At 34.1% G+C, this 20757-nt stretch overlaps 1 protein-coding gene across 3 annotated transcripts in view; it reads left to right on the top strand.

Moving 5' to 3' along the window:
- LOC109050794 (protein FAM168A-like) overlaps positions 1 to 15621 on the top strand; it is a 38851-nt gene extending 23230 nt beyond the window's left edge. For 2 of the 3 annotated variants that reach the window (XM_042744648.1, XM_042744649.1), the window contains 6 exons: positions 3966 to 4046; positions 8161 to 8286; positions 10205 to 10347; positions 11367 to 11541; positions 12365 to 12495; positions 12596 to 15621. In XM_042744648.1, coding sequence (XP_042600582.1) covers positions 3966 to 4046; positions 8161 to 8286; positions 10205 to 10347; positions 11367 to 11541; positions 12365 to 12477 — 638 coding nt within the window. In that variant the 3' untranslated portion in view covers positions 12478 to 12495; positions 12596 to 15621. The remainder of the gene's footprint in view (positions 1 to 3965; positions 4047 to 8160; positions 8287 to 10204; positions 10348 to 11366; positions 11542 to 12364; positions 12496 to 12595) is intronic. The other variant, XM_042744650.1, reaches the window with a different exon arrangement.
- Positions 15622 to 20757: the final 5136 nt, after the last annotated feature.

The following is a 20757-nucleotide window of genomic DNA, read 5'->3' as shown; positions in this document are numbered from 1 at the left end:
AGAACCCCCAACACTGCTTGTTTTCGGTGTTTCTCTCATCTGACAAACACATTTGAGGTCTTGGAGTCTCCATTAATGATCTGATGAGTTGAATCAGGTGTGTTTGAATAGGGAGACATCTAAAATGTGCAGTGTTGGGGGTTCTCCAGGACCAGGATTGGGAACCACTGCATTAGGGGATAGAAAATATGGTTTGGTCAATATATAAGTAATAGATGTCTATGGAAAGTCCCCACAATTCACAGAAGCAAACGTGTGTGTTTGTGTGTGTGTGTTCATGCATGTAGAGCCGTGTGTGTTGTATGCGTATGTGTCACTCATGGCAGGTGTTTGTCTGCTGCCATGGCAACCGTGGGCTCATATTTGATGTGCTCTCATTGAAGGGATTCTCTGGGTCAATAGAGACTGTTTACATGCCAACGTCTCTCTCTCACTCGCTTTCAGTCTTTTCATGATGCCTTTCTGCCGTTACCAAGAGGAAAATGTTATTGCTGAGAGGTTTTCTCGCATACAAAGTATCAGTTTTATTTTAGAAAATTCTTTAGGAGAAATAAAAATAGAGACCGATATCTCAGTTAAGCAGTAATAATGAATGTACAATGCAGATTATTTCTTGACATAATTTGATGAGAACTGAATCAAAACTAATTTGAGCACAATTTAAGACATTGTGGAGATCTCTTCTAAAACTCTACAAAACTCTGCACTTATTTGATTTGAAGGGAGATTTCTGTTCAAGTCAGTCTTAGGCTGGTAGCTTTGTTTTGGATTGTAAGTAGCTGGTGTTTAGTTATTCAGGGATGAATTCGGATTGAATTTATTCATTTAAATCAAAGAGGATGTAGAATTGTAAATCATATTTGAATTAAGGAGTAGAACTAAAATGTAATGAAATTCAGTACAGTTGAAATAACTGCTGTTTACTGTAATACATGTTATTTTTCACTATAAATTACCCATACATGTTATCATATTGACCTAATATAGGATAGACTAAATGTATAAATTATATATTAATGTATATAATTGTTAGTATTATTATTATTTATTCTTAATTATTATTAATTAGAAAATTATATTAAAATTGTTGGATCTAATATTTACCTGATATTTTCATTAAAAAAAAAATCATCATTAATAATTAGATAATAATTATATTAAAATTATTAGATCTAATATTTACCTGATGTTTTAATTTTTAAAAACGTCATTTTTGACACACCTAGAAAAACCCAAATTAAAAAAAGACTTCTATTGAGAGAGATTCTCTATAGAAGACCAGACAGACAGCACACAGTTCACTGGACACATTCTTATAATAACTGTATGACATTATTAAAGTACAAGCGGGTCTGCATGTCTGTCGCTGCTGGAATGAACTGAAGTGAAAGAATGAGGAAATAAATTTTAATATCCCGTTTTAAAGAGAGTTGCGGGTCAGTGCTCATGAAGGTGGAGAGAGTGTTTGTATCGGGGCTGGAAACACTCGTAATCAAATTTGTCTTTGTGAGCGCTGCTCAATGCATGGATGACTTTTCAGGTCATTTCTGTGGAGAGAATGTATAGGACGCTTTGTACTTAAACACAAACAGTCTTATCTTCTGGTATCTACACAGATGAATATCATCATATCATTAGATACCGTTTTTGGAAGCATTTAATGCATTTCGTTTTTTTTTAAATGAAGTATGTTATTTAAAGTACTTTTAGTTGCTGATTGAGATCCCTAAATTCATGTCATTAAGCGGGTTTTGAAAAGTGTGGTCCTTTAAAGTACTGTTTGGGAAACTAGTTTGAAAACAGTCATTCTGTTTCCATTTGGGGCAGATAGTAATACGGAAATGACAAATTTCAGCTTTAAAGACAAAAATAATTCAATGTTTCAGGATATTTACTTTCTTAAAACATGTTTCTGCTCCTGTTATTAATGATTCATCAATGCACATTATTCCAAAGAAAATATTGGTCTTTGTAATCTTTCATCATAATGTAATTAGTTACCTTGTTATTAATTCCTTCATGAAATCTTCTAAAAGGTTAATAGTCAAGTCACATTTATTAATGTGGCACTTTATACATTACAGATTGTTTCAAAGCAAATTGTTAATGCTGCAAAATTCATCCATTATGAAATGACTTGATATATTGAATATTTGCTTATATTTGAGACCGTAATTTAATTACAGCAAAAGTAACAGCTTATAGGGATGCATGATATTGGATTTTTGCCAATATCCGATATGCGGATATTATTCAACTCCTTTTGGCCGATAGCCGATGGCGATACCGATATATTTCCTTTTGTTTAGAAACACGACCAAGTCCCTCCTGTGCAGAATTTATAAGCAAATTATTTTTCATTTTGGTTAGTTTTTAACAAGAACTTATTAGTTAGAATTAAATAAACAATAATGAAGTTATTTTCTAAAGAGAGTACATTGAAGATTTGAAAATAACTATAAATAAACTATATTCAATCGCTGCATTTTTTTCTCTCAGAAAGATGCAGTGGTAACCCTAACATTTTATTTTAATATTGAACATTTGTAAAAGGTTATAGGTATAAAAGGTGTAAGAATGCTCATAATTTGTTTAAAAAATATAACATATTTCAAATTAAAAAATAAATCAGTATATATAAAATTAATTAAAGTTTCATGTTTGTGATTTTTTTTTTTTATATAAGCTATAGCTTCTGACCTTTAAATCAAAACATACTCATAATTTTATGGCATCAATTACTGCTATATTTAATCAGAAACACAGTCAAAATGTTTGTGTATTTTGCTTCATTTTATTAGAAGTAGGGCAACAGTGCCCCTTTCGGAATTAAAACTCCTTACTGAGCAGTCATTAGGACCTGGGGGAGGCTGCCACTGCACATGCTACAAATGCGTCATTCTGTACATGCATTCTCAGTTTAAATGCAGCGATCCAAAATAGTGAATCTAATCAACATTCAAGCAAAAATTAGCTTCAAGAATTAGCCACACTGCTAACGTGATATAATCACTAGCACACCCTGAGAACAAGTGAGTTAATGTATTCCTCTTATCGGCAAGACATATCGGCATAATTTTTCATTTACATTTAAAGCCATTATCGGCCAATATTGGTCCGATAATATCATGCATCCCTAGCAGCATATGCTAAAAAGTGCTCTGGCAGGTGAACTTGAACAACTTGCTTATGTAGGTGCCAGGGTTGAGCATTCTTCTAAACATCTTCTTACAGATAAATATACAGAAGTGCAATGAGATTCAGTAAAGGATGACGGAGTCGTCATTTCTGGGTGAACTGTTCTTTTAAGAGGCACATGATCAAACAGATACTCACAGGTTCATTCTTAAACTGAACGGCTGTATTTGTCCTGAATCCTCCAGTGTTGATCAAATGCATCCCTTACAGCGAGCTTCAGACATGAATACTCTTTCCCATGATGCCCTATAGTCTGACAGCTCATGCTGTTCAGTATGAGAGCGATGCGCTGCCTTTCACACTCATCCGACTGTGTCTTATTGAGACAGACGAGTCGTAATGGAGACCATCTGTGCCCATCCTGTTCAATCAAGAGCTCACCTCGCTCTCTCTGACTCTCTTTGTCCTTTCCTTATGATGGCACAGGTTACTGAGAGTGATTTGGATCAGTATGTCTGGAAATATTAACCCCCTCCTTATTTACAGAAATGACTTGCTGTCACAACTTTATGTTCTGATGACTTTAATAGAAGTAAACATTTGTTAAACTCTAATTTGAAGTATTTGGTGAATGCCTCAAAAACATCAGCAATGCCGTTTAAATTGTTTATCTTCTATCACTGAAAAATTACTTTGTTAGCCAGTGTAGTTCAGTCATTAACAATGGCCATTATATCACCCAATAAATATCTCCATTTTGATTTCATGTTGATTCTCAGCCAGTTTTAGTGTCATTTCTCAACTTTTGTCTCTTTGCATGTGTACAGGTTATCCTGGAGGTTACCCTACGACTGCCCCGACCTACACAGCCAACCTTTATCAGACAGGTAGCCCGGGATACCCACCAGGTGTGTACACACACTCACACACATGCTTTCTGTCCACTGAATATGGAGTATTACACACTTACATTAGCAAAGAAATACATGAGGCCAAACATTTACACACTTTAATGATCCATTAACACCAATAAAACACATGCACTTATATTCACAAACGCATACGGTCCCTAATGCATTATACTGTCTAGCCTCGATTTGATGATGCTGGCCTGTAACTGAACAATTTAGCAGCGTATTACTGTTATATAGTGCTGCAATGTTCAGACTAAATATATACATTAGATCTTCATAAGCTTTTCAAAATTGACTTTATTATTATTCATGCAACAGTTTAACTTAAACAATACTGATGTATATCAGTGAGCTGCTCCCTGAAATTAATTCTATCAATAAATCTGTGTCTCAATCTGGAGAGATATATGCAAATAATGCATCCGCAAATGATATTTTGAAGTTTTTCAGGTGTAATTCTGCATGATTTGAGTCTCGAGAGAAAGCAGACCCAGTGAGGATGAGTCATGTGAAGAAGGTTTTCTTTAAGTGCAGATCATTTTCCATTAGTATTGTTTTAACTGGCTTGTTTGAGCTCAACTTTTAGCATGGTGTTTGGTATTGTGTTGTTAAAAGAGATAAACTGGATTCGTGCTGTAAGCAGACATTTTTGGATCAGGATGTAAATGGTCCAGTAGTGGATTGGTTTGTGAGGTCTGAACAGATGCTTGCATAATTTCTGTCTGTAATGTTATGACATGCCACCTGCCATTTTCAGATGCTTACACAGACTGTCGTAGATCAGAGATCAAGTTGACATTTTGCTGTCGGAATCAGGTTTTTTTTATTAATATTTTAGTTTGGTCTAGTTTCTGGCTTGCTTGGATATGATCTCAGATATCAGTAAATGGTACTTTTGGTTAACCAGCAGGTCTTTTACACAATCTGATACACATTCTCAGGTTCTTTTGGTTTCCACCCAATATCTCCATTAAAAGCATATAGAGCTCAAAGATCTTTTTTGTCATTAAAAATACCAATTAAAATACATATTACAAAACATAGCCTGTCTGATAAGACTAGGGGTAATAAAATGCTAAATACAAAAAATAATAATTAATTTAAAAAATAATAATTAATTATGGTCCCAATAGTGTTCACTGGAACATTCAAAAGTGTAGAAATGCTTCTCTAACCAATGTTTTGCAACAATAAAGTTGCGAAAGGTCTGGAGAGAGCTTTTTGCTTTTATGAAATGTTTTTTGTGTGACACATTGGTCATGAGGCCATCAGTTGGGACTGAAACAGCTAATATTATTTTCCACTGAGAAGGGGAAGGATTGCTTTCTTATTACTGATAGATTTCAGCTGGTGTCATGGCTTTCCATGCCTTTTTGCACCTCCCTTTATCATGTGTTTAATACTTTTTCCCTGTGTCATTCCACTTTATTACACAGAACTTTATTTCTGAACTTATTTGTTTTGTTTTCTTTGTATGTATGGATTACTTGGGTTGTTACCAACATCTGGAGAAAATGTAATGTCAGCAGCACCATTAGAAATATATTTACTGAGAAAAATGGTGACGTGTTCAATACATATTTTACCTGCTGTATTTCGTGTTAAACGTGTTGTTTTTAAAGATCGGTGCTTGAAATAAAAGCTTTTTATTTCATTGATTTTTATTGATGACGGCAGTGTATATATTTTAATTGTAGGCCTATAAATCGATGTATAGATAATAGGGCTGTCAAAATGACTGAAAAACCAAATTTGAATTTTCTTCTGAAATGAAATTATGCCTTTTAAATTCGAATATAATTTGAATTTTGTTAATATTTAAGTAGAAAATTCAAATTTGGCTTTTTAGTCATTGCGCAAAATATTATGCACGTTTCTTCAAAGCGTAATAAAATAACACGACTATCTTTGGGGAAAAAAGTGCATAATGTTTAAAATAATGTTCATAAACCATATATAATTAATAAAGCTGCTTAAACAATTAGAAGCAAAAAATAGCACCATGCATGTATGTATAGTTTAATACAAAGGACCGAAAACCAATCACAAAGAGTAGGCTACTTTCTTCATTTAAAAACATGAGATACAATGGGATGGGGAAAAACCTGAAAAACCAAAAACATGGCTTTTTAAACATGGCTCTCTTGTGCAAGAGATAGATGTCCCTCTAGAAAATGTGATAAATATGCGTTCTGTGTGAATGGCTGAAAACAACGTAGCAGCGCCGCATCTAGTGGATTCAACTGGATAGGCTAACAAACATTAAAATGCAGTGTTACTTACGCAGTCGTCGCATTTTGCGCCACTGATAAGGCTGCCTGACAGCTGACACAGACCTAAAATTTGAATGGAACATTTTTGCATTCGATGTGATTTTTTTTATTATTATTATTATTCAACAAATATTCGAAATTCGAATTATTATTTTTTTGACTATATTTTTTTTTTTATAAATTTTCATAATCCACTGTCAGTTGACCAAAATCGACTATCACTCGACATTACATTTAAAAACATTGAGTTTACTTCTGACGCTTTTTTCTCTCTCCAGTAGTTGAACATTACTTAGATATTTCATATGACATAATTAAATAAAAATAATAAAAGTGTTGATAGTGATGAAGCTTAGCTATTTTTATGTATTGTAACTGATTTTAATAAGTACAAAATTTTCTCATTGTCAAGTCAATGTTAATTTTGTATAAATTTCAGCACTGTTTTACAGTAAGTGGAAAGTTTTCTTACATATTATTGATTTTAATAACTACTAACTATAATCAGTTATCAACAATGTTTTTCTATTTTAATTATCAGTATAGGCAGAATCTGCTAGTGGTCGACCTCTACGTATCTATTAAATGTATGGATCTTTTAGGCTATTCTTCCTATAGTGTCATCATTTAATCATTATCATACGTATCCTGCGTAAGCGCAGGCTGAAGTGCTGCGGTAGTCATGTGTGAGGCATCTATGCGGCAGAGTCCCATCATGCCATTGTGTGATTCCAGCAGTCTCTTTGTCCCTCTGTTCTCTTGTGTTTGGGAACATCTCATGAGTTCACAGCATCGCCCCCTTGTGGCTCTGACAGGATTGCTGCATTTGGAAGGAAGGCTTACAATTAAATACCTTTTAATAACTTTGCTGATGCGTTTATCTGACGTAACATCCAGTAATCTTATTACACAGATAGTCCTCCTGGAGTAATCTGGGTAACGTGGCTTTCTTAAGGCCAATAGTTCATGAGGGTTCCTCTTTCAGGAATTTCAGCCTACGATGTACCTTGCTTAGTTCTTTATTCTCTAGTCTATGCCTTTAGCATACTCTCTATATATTGATATGTTATATAAATGTGACCCTGGAGCACAAAAGCAGTCATAAGTAGCACGGGTATATTTGTAGCAATAGCCATTTTTCTATTATGCCAAAAATCTAAATTCATGTTCCATGAAGATATTTTGTAAATTTCCTACCATAAATATATCAAAACTTAATTATTGATTAGTAATATGCATTGCTACGGACTTCATTTGGACAACTTTAAAGGTAATTTTCTCAATATTTAGTTTTTATAAAACTCACATTCCAAATTTACAAAAAAAAATATCACAACCAAATATTGTCCTCCTAACAAACCACACATAAATGGAGAGATTATTTATTCAGCTTTCAGATGATGTATAAATCTCAATTTTGAAAAATTGACACTTAAGACTGGTTTTGTGGTCCAGGGTCACATATATCAATTCCAAATAAAGAACATTTAGTATATTACCGTCTTTTATACCACGCCACGTCCTATATTAGGTAACCAGCTAGCTAGTGTGGTAATTTTAGCTTCACGAACCTGGGAAAATTTCCATGCTCAATTCAGCACCTTCTTGCTTCAGGATTGTGGGTAGTGTAGCCAATTTAACTCAATATTGAAACCAGTGGTTTCTATGGTAGATCTGTCCTTTTGTTGACTAGTATTTGTACATCTGGAGCCCTACTTTTGGGGTTTATGTTAATGCAGGTTTACTGATGGGCTGTGAGGGGAGGAGAGGAGAGTCTGGGCAATAGTGACGCATGTGTGTAACTGTTCTTGTGTTGTTGTGTTTGTTTGGGACAGTGCTGCTGGTGAAGCAGGCCTGGCCCCAGACCGCATCTGCTCCGGGGCCCGCAGAAGGCTCCTATGACCTGGCCATGGACGCTGGCTCAGAGAGCAGGCAGTACCAGGCCTCATCTACAGCATTCAGTAAATATCATTACTATACTCTACTGTAACTGCTGTGTGTTCCCCTGTGACTCTATAACACACAAACACACACCCTTTCCCCGCACTGCATCTGAAGAACACTTGCCCTCATTGTTCTGTTTCCCCCGAGCACACACAGTTTTGACGCTTCCGGATTTGATCGCATAATGACTGTGTAAACACACTTTACAACAAGTTCTGTTCCAAAACCTAGTGAGCTGCTCTGCTGCCTACTGCTTACATGAGCAACTATAAGGCAGCATACTAAGTCAAAATGAAACTTTTTTTAATCACTTTTTTTTTCTTTATGTGATTTTTCTGTATTTATATTGATTTCCATGTTTTCAGACCTGAAGTATGACCCATATGAATTTCATAAATACAAAAAAAATTGCTTTGTTTATTATTATTTTAAATATTAATAATAATAATAGTGGTTTTTAATATTCAAATGTTTTTTTTGCACAATTTAATTATTTCAGTAGTAATCTATTTTTGATTTGTTAAATATTAAAAAATTACATAATAGAAATATTATTTTGAATAATTATTATGCCTATTAATTAACATTCTTATTTTATATTTATTTTGATTTTGACTTAGAATTATAACAGCAACTGGCATGAAGTGCTCTGGAGACTCAGTTCATAATTGTTTGCAATACAATTTGACATTAGTATATAAAATAGATATGCTTTGTAGATAGATAGATAAAGAATTTTAATAAGATTGAAATTGTTTATATATAAATATATTTATATGCCATATTTGTATGCCAGTTTGAATTATTTTTTACAATGCATTCTGGGATTGTCCTCACTGCAAAAGATAATGCTATAGTAATTTTTTTTTTTTAGTTTTTATTAATGTATATTTATTTATTTTCCATTTTAATTTGAAAGTTTTCGTAATTTTGTGGTGCGGTTTTGCCATTTCTGTTAGTTTTTTAGGTTTTTTATTAATTTTATTTTAGTTTCAGTTATTTTAATACATCGACTAAATGAATACAAACTAGCTGAAATGTAATAAGCAGAAGTATTTTATATTTTTTAAATAAATTTGATGTCAGGTAACGTTTCAAGTAACTAAAATGTTTTTTTATGGATTTCGTTAACTCTGAAAAGCAACATATTTTCTTTTGTGTCAGATTGTGCTTATGATGTCTTATAAAGCGCTGTCTAGGTAAGCAGCTCACTAGGGTTTGTGACAGGTAATATCTCACATTGCATAATGTAGACGTACAGTCTGAGATCTAAGGTTTCATTCTCACTGTAGACAGTCAGCAGGGCTTCTGGACTTGGATTGCAGCATTAAATGAGTGTTGCGGGATTGAATTAGACAGATTGAATGGCTCAGGTTCAGCTAGACTAAAGAGAGTTGAATCTGGTGTGTTGCATCAGTGGTTGGTTAAACATGTAGAAATGACTGACAGTGTGTCTTCAGTATGTAGGGAATCTGTTGGTGTGTTGTGTAACTAATAACGCCTCAAGCAATGTATTCTTCCCATTTGTGCAGCTGAGGTCACAACTTTGTTGTCAACAGTCCTCCAATAAAAGCCAGATGGTGTGTGTGTAGAAAAAGAGAAAGTCTGACAGTGTGTGTTTGGTTGTTCAGTACTGAAAGTGTGTGTGTGTGTGTGTGTGTGTGTGTGTGTGTGTGTGTGTGTGTGTGTGTGTGTGTGTGTTTGCACTTCATATGTGGCACACTTGTAGAATTACAGCGCACTCCCTCCTTACAGCTCTAGTGTGCTTTACTGTTGCTCACCAGAAGGGGCGACATGTAGGTTTTGGAAATCCAACCAGAGACATGGACGAGTGTAAAAGAAAATTTTTTAGACATAATATGTGTTCATTCGATTGTTGTTTGGCACATGCCTTCTTGACCTGACTCTCTCTCTCTGTCTCGTTCTGTGTTTCAGGATATACTGCAGGAACGCCTTATAAAGTGCCCCCTACTCAAACCAATGGAGCCCCTCCGCCCTATTCCCCGTCTCCTAACCCCTACCAGACGGCCATGTACCCCATTAGAAGTGCCTATCCCCAGCAGAACCTCTATGCTCAGGTAAGAACCTGCTCTGACCCGGAACAAACTGGAATTACACCGCAGTCCATGAGTAGTTTAATGTTTTGTTGTGTTTTGACTAGGAGAGAAAGCAAAGTTGACTCCTCTAATCTTATTCTGCATTATTCAGCAGGAAATAGTGTTGTTTTGACATGTTCTTTCAGAATCTATTAATTTGCTTGAAATGACATCATTGAGGTCAAACCATAGCTATGCAAGCATTGTAAAATCTTGCCAAGTGTCAATGCATTTGTGCAATAAAGATGACAGCAGTAATATCAAACAATAATCCGAATAACACTGAAATCAATACCCAGTTTATAAAATAATAAATTTTTCCTTGTAGAATATTGTTTTACCCAAATAATTCACATCAAAAAGTAAAATTGACTGAGTATCCAAAAGTATCATATTTTTATTTTAAATACTTTTGAGTGTAATAAATATGCTAGTCATTTAGTACAGTTTTATTTTACTAGTATTCACAGTATATGCATTAATATATTGAATTATAAAACAAAAAAAATAATTATTTCATATTTTCAAGTTTAATTTTAGTTTTTTATATATATATATTTCTGTAGTAGTTTTTATTTTTGTTTTAAATATTTATTTTTATTTTTAATGTAGTTTAGTTTTAGTGCTACAACTCTAACAGTTACAGCTTATTTCTAATTTTTATTTAGTTGAGGGCTTTCATCCAATATTTATATTTTATTTCAGCTTTATTTGAATTACCAAAAATGTTTTGTAATAGTTTGCTATGGTACTGCATCAACACTGATACAGTAATGGCTGTAGTAAACGCTAAAGAAATGTGGTTTAGGAGTCATTTTGGTTGCTTGATGTTTTGTAATCACCTTAGACCCTTTATTTGCCACACAACCAGGACTATTGGGATTTGTTCCCATGACACCCAGCATCACAACACAGTGAATCATCCCTTACAGGCTTTGAACCTTCATCCTTTCAGCTCCCCGTCGCTGGTCTTTTGTAATTTGAGTTGGTCTTGTTCTCAGGGTGCTTATTACACGCAGCCAATGTACGCCGCCCAGCCTCATGTCATCCACCACACCACCGTGGTCCAGCCCAACAGCATCCCCTCCGCCATCTACCCCGCTCCTGTACCCGCACCCCGCTCCAACAGCATGGCCATGGGCATGATGGCCGGAACAACGATGGCCATGTCTGCCGGTGAGACGCTCAAAAATTTGAATATTGTTGAAGCTAAAAATTATATTTAAAAATTCTAAATTAATGTATACTTCAATGTATATTAAAAATGCAACTACAAATATATGCAGACTCTTCCACTTTAGCAATATAGGTATATTAGGTGTGTGTGTGTATATGTATATATATATATATATATATATATATATATATATATATATATATATATATATATATATATATATATATATAACATATACATAAATAAAACTTTTTATATGTGTGTGTGTGTGTGTGTGTGTGTGTGTAAACATTTTTTAAATAAAACTTTTTATAATTTTTAGATTAAAAATATATAATAAAATAGTTTTTATATTAAAAATACATGAGTTTTACAATTTATATAATCAATGTTTTTAATAATGTTTTAGTTTATTAACTCGATTTATTTATCACAATAAAACACTATATATAATTGTGTGTGTGCAAATACATATATTTGATTACATTTTTGGTTAAACATATAAAAACATTTTTAAAATGTAAAAAAATTAATGTATATAAATTACATTGTTTTATTATATATTAAACTATTATAAAATTGTATTTCTAATAAAATGTATATATTATATAAAATATTTTTTTATATAATTTATAAAAGCTTATATATACTAAAAGTTTTGAATTTATACATTAGATTTATTAAAAATGACATCTGCTGGCATATAGAGACTCTCAGTTCAGCAGTAAGGAAGCACAGAATTGTTCTTATGTTGGTTCCAGTGTTTTGTGTAATCATTGACATTTTGATTTAAAAAAATGACCCTTGAATCTCTCCCAACAGGAACGCTGCTGACCACCCCTCAGCACACTCAGATCGGAGCACACCCCGTCACCGTGCCAACGTACCGACCCCAAGGAACACCTGGGTACAGCTACGTGCCCCCTCACTGGTAGAGCCCACCTGCCAATCATGTGAGATCCCGCCCACACGACTCATTCATCTTTACTCCTCCCACCCAGCGAGGCACGATCGCTGACTTCTTCTCGTTTTCTCTCTCTCTCTCCTTCACAGATCTGGAGTCAAACATTGTATGCAACTACTCAAGTCTTACATCGGCGCTCTGTGCTCAACAGCGAGGCGCCACGTCTGTTTGCAAGAACAAAAAGAGAAAAAAAGTGCAAGGGTCACTTTATGCATTCTTACGTGTTTTTGTAAAAGCTGCTTTTTTATCTTTTTATTTAATTTTGATTTTATTTTTTCTTTTCTTTTTTTTTTTTTTTTTTTTTTTTTTGGGATGATGTTCTTGCATCAGGTTATTTTAATTCTTCATTGTTCCATAGTTATTCTATAAGAACTCCAGAATGATTTCGACCAATCACGACCCGTCTTTGTGTTCAGTATAAACGCTGGTGTGTAGGAATGTACCGACGCAATATCAGCACCAACTCGGATCATAATCATCCACTTAGGCTGCCGAATTTTATAACCTTTAGATATTAGCACAGGGTTGGTTTTCTTTTATGTATTTACAGCAGAGTTTCATTTCAATCTTCCCAAAGCGCTTGGGAATGGTTCAAGGAAATTTAATTTCTCCCTCATTTCGTCCGATGACAAGGGTGTCTTCCAGCTTGTAGCTGTTCATGTAGATTTGTAAGGAATATATCATTAGTAGGGCAGTGCAAACGTGGTTTAACCTTCATTAGGATATCGAGTACATTCAGTAATCTTAGTTATTCACTAAATAGAGAACGTTTGAGTGAGCCGGTTACTTTATTAGCTTATGTGTCAGGATAGCGTAAGCTTCCAAACTATAATGTGTTTATGCGATTTATAAAAATGTGTGCGGCATGCACTCACGGTGAATATTGAGGAAAAAAAATCTATTAGTGGCACTTAGCTGGAGCCTCTGGGTGCGATGTCGTCCCGCGGGCATCAAAACGTGTGCCAACTTTGAGGCCAGACGGGACGGACGCTACTCTGACGGAACTATTAAGATTGCGTCCGATTCAAAGGGACTTTGCGCCATCGTAGACAGCACAAAAAGCAAAAAAAAAACACACACACAAGGGAGGGATGGCGTTCCAGCATTCATTTCCAAACAGCTCCGGGTCTAGAGTGGGTCTGACCTCTGGTCCTCTGTGAATCCTTGGGCCTTTAGGCCTTTAGTTGCACAGATTTTAGGCGTAGAAACGGAATTCGGAGTTGTTCAATGCAATAATACGAACGGCCTGCTTGAATGGCTTTTAATTGTAATTTACAGCATTTGTAGAGAGAGATAAAGAGAGAATTTTGATTTCCTATCCTAAGGCCTCGCCTGTATCCATGAATAGTGTACTCAGAAGTGACATATCAAGTATTCTATGAAATGTTATCATACTGAAGCATTGCACATCGACAAATAGACGTAACTTAATAACCAATTATACGGTACACTCTCATATTTAATGATGTAATTAAGAAAATCAAGCATTTACTCTGCAAACCATTAGTCTTGGTAATGTCTCTGGAAGTAATATTATTGTCAGTACAGAACAGTATCACTCTTTTCGTTGTTTTGTTGGTTAAGCGACCACTGTTGCGATATATAGTACACTCAAAAGTGGGAAGAAGTGATTCTCTGATCTTATGTGAAAGTCATAGCGTCTAGTAATGCATGTGTCATGCGGGTGAATGCAGTATAGTGTAATCAGATGGAAACTATGCCCTTGCGAAGCATGGTTGCATCATGTTGAATTGCAGCTTATGGATTGCTTTTAATAATACATTTACATCACAGCACATTCCCTTTGGTATTTTTCGTTAAAGTAAAGAGCGCAGAGTGATTCATGAATCTAAACATGGATATAATCACATAAATTAAGTGAAGCCTGTTTTTATTTTATTTATTTTTTTCTTTATTTTCAGAATAATTCAGCTAATTTTCCCACAAATTCTTCTTACTTTAAAACATCCTGTAGTATTTTAAAGGTTATTTGTATTACTCTAAATAGTGATTATTTTTTAACAGTATTTTTTATTTACATCAGCAAATGTAACAAATATAACCATGATTCATGATTCAAGAGGAAATTGTCATGAAAATAAAATAATACAATAACTAACCTTTTTAAAATAGGCTTCATTTTCTTTATGCATATATATAAATATATATATATATATATATATATATATATATATATATAGATATATATATATATATATATATATATATATATATATATAGACTTGTTCTTGACAGGTTCAGTGAGATTCCTCTAAAAATTACTGTAACTTCATTGCAGTATAATCATTTTCCTGTTGTAAGGGCAAAAAGCGAGTCAAAAGCTTTGGTATGTGTAATATTTGCCTAAGGATGGAATTTTATTCACATGATGACATCAATAAGTAATGCAAATCAGTCAAACTTGTTGATCATTGAATGAGAATCTCGTAATTCACCGCATGTTCACATACACTGTCTCTGTTTTGATGACATGATGCCATTTTCCTGCGCTCTCCGCCCTACTCTTTCCCTTTCTGGTCTTATACAGTATTATATCAAGCGGTGAACTATATTTTCTGTGTCTTTGCATAGGTTTGCATCAGGAGACTTGACTGATGCATTTAATCACTGTAGTCGACATATGACACTCTGAACTAGGACTAGAGTGACCTTTGACACTGCAAAATGAATCAAGGACGTTACCATCCACTCTGACATGTAATTTAGGCGCTTTTTACGTAAGTGTTATTTAAAGTTTGAATTAATGATTGATGTTGATTTTTCTTAAATAGGAGATCTTTCTAGTTGATCTGGAGTGGATTGATACAGTCCATGTGGTTGAGAGGCATTTCAGAGCACAAGTCTTCAAAGGGTTTCCTCTTCCTCTATATGCATTTCCCCTGTCTGTCTATCTCCTCTTCTTTTCTTTTCAAGGAGGACAGAGTTGAGCGATTCTGCAGCTACAGTTAAAATAATGGCTGAGCTTTTTGTGAAAATTAGATATGAGCAAATAAGTTGAATTTACAGGTATGTAGGACATTTTAATGCAGGGTCATCATGAATTTAAAGGGACAGATCATCCAAAAATAAAACATTGTGATGAAAAAAAAAAGTCCAAATGATAACAGAACTTTAATTTTTGGATGATTTATTCCTTTAAATTCCTTTAACATTTGTATCAATACTCAGATATTTCCCTTTCTCGCCACACATTATTCCAGCAAGGGTTTTTGATGGATCTCTCCCATTTTAAAATAAACTGATCCATTTTCCGTGTGAAATCAGGTGGTCTTTTCTGGGTGTTTTTACGCCCGCTGGTGGTGTGGAAGAGGCTTCAGTTTCCTGTTTTTTCTGTTTGGATTGTTTTGATGTTGCTATTGCAAACCCATGCACTGTTCTGTTCTCTTTTGTTTCAGGGCATCGATCAAAGGATTGTTTACTAGCGCCCGTGATGCATGCAACGGGTTATTAGCTCTAGTGAAGTCAGTGTCACTTCACCAGTATGTAAAGGTATTTCTTAACTAATTGTGGCACTGGTTTCACGCTCTTGCTGAAAACCTGTGCTATGTTTCATAGGCTTTAATGCAAGCAAACAAGGGGTTGCTATTTCAAAACAGCTATTTGTGTTTGACCCGTATGGAGAATAAGACTTTGTTGTTTGCATTCTAAATGTAAAGCAAAAAGGGGAAAGTCTTCCAGAATTTATCTCCCTTCAGTGAGTGTTCAAGAGCCCTTGCCCCATAGTATGTATGACGCACTACTGCGCGCAGGTCCCAGCACGTATACCCCATTCCTGCCCAGACCTGGCAGCATGGAGATCTTGTTCCTGTGCGGTTCTGGCAGCATGGAGATCTTGTTCCTGTGCGGTTCTGGCAGGTCCGAGCGCGTTTTCGCCAGTGCGGTCCAGACCGCGCCGTTCGACCGTTTGAGCAAGGAGACCCACATCAGGCTTGTGAAATGAAGTGTAAAACTGTTTTTATTATTTTGGGTTTTTTTTATTGTTTTGTTTTGTTTCTGAAGATCAGTTAGTGATCTCTGTGACATAATTAAGCCAAGTTTGTAATTGTATAATATTTACTGTAAGATGTAGAACATTCAATAACTATTAAAATCTTTCCAAAAAAAAAAAAAAAGTGTTGTTTTTTGTTTGTTTGTCCTTTTTTTCCTGCCACACACTCAGTCATATAATGCTGATGATGGATTGATGGGGTCTTTTTTCTTTTCTTTTTTTTGTCTTGTCAAATTAAAATTAATGTCAAATGGTTGAATCATTATTAAAAGAAAGATTTACCCATAAATAACTGTTAAACCCTAAATAATAGGAAGAGGCTTCAGTTTACTGCAAGGTATGTATAAGGGTAAAAAAAAAATATAGACATATAGTATAGCAATATTATATATTATAGTAATAAAACTAGTTCTGTCAAACGATTAATCGCGATTAATCACATACAAAATAAAAGTTTTTGTTTGCATAATACATCTGTGTATATTTATTATATAAATACACATACAGTATATATTTAGAAAATATTTACTTCTATATTTATATTCATATAATTTATATTATAAATAAATAATTTAATATAAAAGCACAACATTTGTCTGAAATGTATACATGCGTGTGTGTATTTATATGTACATAATATATATACAAAGCACACATACATATATTATGTAAACAAAAACTTTTATTTTGGATGCGATTAATCGTTTGACAGCACTAAATAAAAGTTTTTACTGACACTTTTGATACATTCTTCCTAAAAAAAAATTATTAATTTCTTTTAAAAAATTAAATAAAAAATATAGATCTTACTGACCCCGAACTTTTGAATGGGAGCATATAATCTTATGAAAGCTTTCTATTTCAGATAAATTCTGTTCTTTTGAACTTTCTATTTATTAAAGAATCCTGAAAATAAATAATTGAAGGAAAGAGTTTTTCAACCAGCTAAGACCAGCAATCCAGTTTAAGAATAACTTGTCAAATGATTTAGATGAAACCATTAGTCTGAAAAGCTGAACAGCTGCTGTCAACAAAAATAACGACTTTATTCAACTATTGTCCTCCAAATCACGCCTTCGGCCATTATCAGTACACATTAACTGTTTAACTGATTTCCTTGCTATGTTTCTGGCTCTGGGAACATTTGTGTTGCTGTCTGTTCAGAGAGCTCTCAGATTTCATCAAAAATTATCCTAATTTGTGTTTCGAAGATGAACAAAGTTCTTACAGGTTTGGGATGACATCAAGGTGAGTAATGAATGGCATGGTTTTTAATTTTTGGGTGAACTATCCCTTTAAATCTTACATCATTTCACTTTACTTCACACATATTTTAGAAGCAGACACCGGACATTGTTTTGCAACAAACCCTGAAATGTGAATGAATCTCTTCAAGCTTTTCAAGTGTCAGCAGGTCCTTTTTTCCTCTGCCTTTTGAAACTGTGGATATACTCGTTCCAGCACGCATGGAGTCACGTTTCCTACATTCCCAGAGACTTTCAGTGGCAGTGGAGACTATCAGATGTAACATCTACAGTTTTGTATAGTTCACAGACTACTACCAATATACCTGCAACCTTATCATTAGAAACATTTACACATGCCGAAAAGTAATGGTGCCATTCATTGTTTACACTGAGAAAGACAAGATTATAATATTGAATTTAATTCAGTCAGTTTTGGGAAATGGTTTTGCTTCAATATTTCTTAGTGCTTAATAGTTTACCTTTATTCAGTTGTAATTCTTAACTGCCAAGAACATTATATGTTAAAAAGCAACAGTGAAGTCTATAGATATATGAAATAAGCCACTAGAATATATCAAAGGGCTGATATGTCAAATGCATATTTAAAGAGAAAAAAAAAACAGGGTTAACAACTGTCATTTCATGTTAATTTTTAACCAGCAGTTTAGATATGGAATTTTAGACAAAGAATATATATATATATATATATATATATATAATATATATATATATATATTATTTATTTTTTTTAAATCATGTATAATTTTTCCTGAAAATTTCTAGTGAAGACGTTTCGATTAGGCAGAAAGATAACTTTAATAAGAATATAGTGAAACACCAATATAACTTGTTTGTGTTCAAACAAAAATAGCGTGTTATAATTGCCCTCTATTTATTTTCCCCCGTAGTTGTTTTCCAGTGAAATTTTAGAGGACTATTATTATTATTGAATCAGTCCCAAAAACACTGTTAGAGGTCATTTGTGTTGCATGTGTCCATTTCCTGGCCTAATCGCCCCAGTCATCCCAGCTGCATGCTCCCTGCAATCCAATTAACCTAATTAATTAGCATTAGTACATGTGTGCAGAATCATACAGGCCTTTTCTGTCATCAGCTGGGGATCATGAACACAGACCCAACACCGGAGATCAAATAGAGATGTTTCAACCATTTTCATATGCTTCCTTTGGAGGTCTCAAACCACACAGATTGAGGTTTTGGAGGCATTTCAAGAGCCCGTAATCCTGCCCTGCCCCTGACAGAAATGTCTGTTAGATCTTAATAGGTGCTTAATTAGGTCTGATGTTATAAAGAACCTGAACTTCTGGATCCCAGTCAACATGGCTGGAACATGAGCCATTAATGCACATGCTCCGACAAGTTCAGTGTAGGCGATGTGATGCCTATCCCAATCCCATTCCCCTTTCCATTCATTTCTTTTCCTTACTCACTACTATGACAAACATGGAAAAAAAAGAAAAGAAATGAAAATGAGCCCAGATGTGGATAAACCTGTACAAAATAGAGAAAATAATGGTCTAAACACCAATAATTAAGGGTTTTTTAGTCCTCAAATTTCACCATACACTCTAAAAAATTTAGGTTCTTAATTGGAATCTTTGGTTCCATGAAGAACCTTTAACATCCATAGAAACAAAAAGATTCTTTGCGCTTAAAAAATAAAGGTTAAAAAATGGTTTTGGCAGAGATGCCATAAAAGAGCCATTTTTGAATTCCACAAAGAACTTTCAGCGATCAGTTCCTAAAAGAAACTTTTTCTGTGTGTAAAGAACGTTCCGTTAATCTAAAGAATTTTTTTCCACTACAAAGTATGGTTTCCATCGATTCCAAGATTCCATTTTAAAAGTTCTTCAAGGAACCATAGATGGCCAGTGTGCATAGTGTGTGTAAGGCTGGAGTCAGCTGAAAACCATGCTGAAAACCAAGGACACATAGCAGTTATATATGTACAATAAACAATATTTATAGATAGATTTATAGATATATATGAAATAAAAGCACAATATTTTATCACTTTGGTTTCGTTTTGTTAGCAACTTCAAAGCAGATTGCTTTTTTTTAAGACTATATTTACTTTTCACATAGTTTTATGAATAAGATGTAAAACCAGTATCATTGCATTTTGTTGAACTTGTTAACTTGAATCTGCGCGTATACAAAACCAGTTTAACTAAGCATTACTGGATCAATTAAACAAAAATAAATTTGACACTAAATGACCCAGCTTCTGTTGAATATTTGCTCTTATTGACTGGAAATGAAAGCAAAGCATTTTCATAAACACTAGAACCTCTTTCGGTCTTACTTATGCCAGGGTTTAAGAGGTCTGTCTGAAGTTGCCTAGTTTTTATTTTCATACTTTTGGAGCAACATAATGTGTGAGAAAAGAAATTATTAAAGTTTGTTTTGATTCAAAAATTAAATTCAGTTGATTCAATGTAAATATCAAGATGGACCATTTAACCTACTTTGTTATGTCTGCGCACGTGCCTGCTTTAACTTGTTCTTCACCATTACAAATGAACAAAAACATGAGTTTGCATGGATCACATAAAACCAGTTTATACCATGCCTTTTCACATTAGTCAGCTGCTGAACAGCTGGGAAACTTTGGCTAAACTAAAAGCCAAAATCATGTACAAAAGAAAAATGTGTTGACTGACAGTTGTTCGTTGATATCAGCAGAAAATTATGCTCAGCATGTGGTGTAGGAGCTGCGGGGCAATTTAAAATATTATGATATTTCTATGTTTGTCTATCAACTTTCTGTGAGATAATAAGTACACAATGTGCATTAATGTGCCAAACTATAGACATATCTACATAAACTATAGACGTATCTACATAAATCTATACATAAAATTTCCAAAGCAAAAACACTGAGAAAAAAAACACTTATGAAAGTCTTTCAGCCAATCAGACGTAACCATACGTGATTAATATTCATGAGACTGGGGTGGGTTACTGTAAACGG

This window comes from Cyprinus carpio, chromosome B18 (genome assembly GCF_018340385.1).
Source record: "Cyprinus carpio isolate SPL01 chromosome B18, ASM1834038v1, whole genome shotgun sequence".
Classification (NCBI taxonomy): domain Eukaryota; kingdom Metazoa; phylum Chordata; class Actinopteri; order Cypriniformes; family Cyprinidae; genus Cyprinus; species Cyprinus carpio.
The sequence above is the reverse complement of the archived record's forward strand: the minus strand, read 5'-3'. Positions and strand labels throughout refer to the sequence as shown.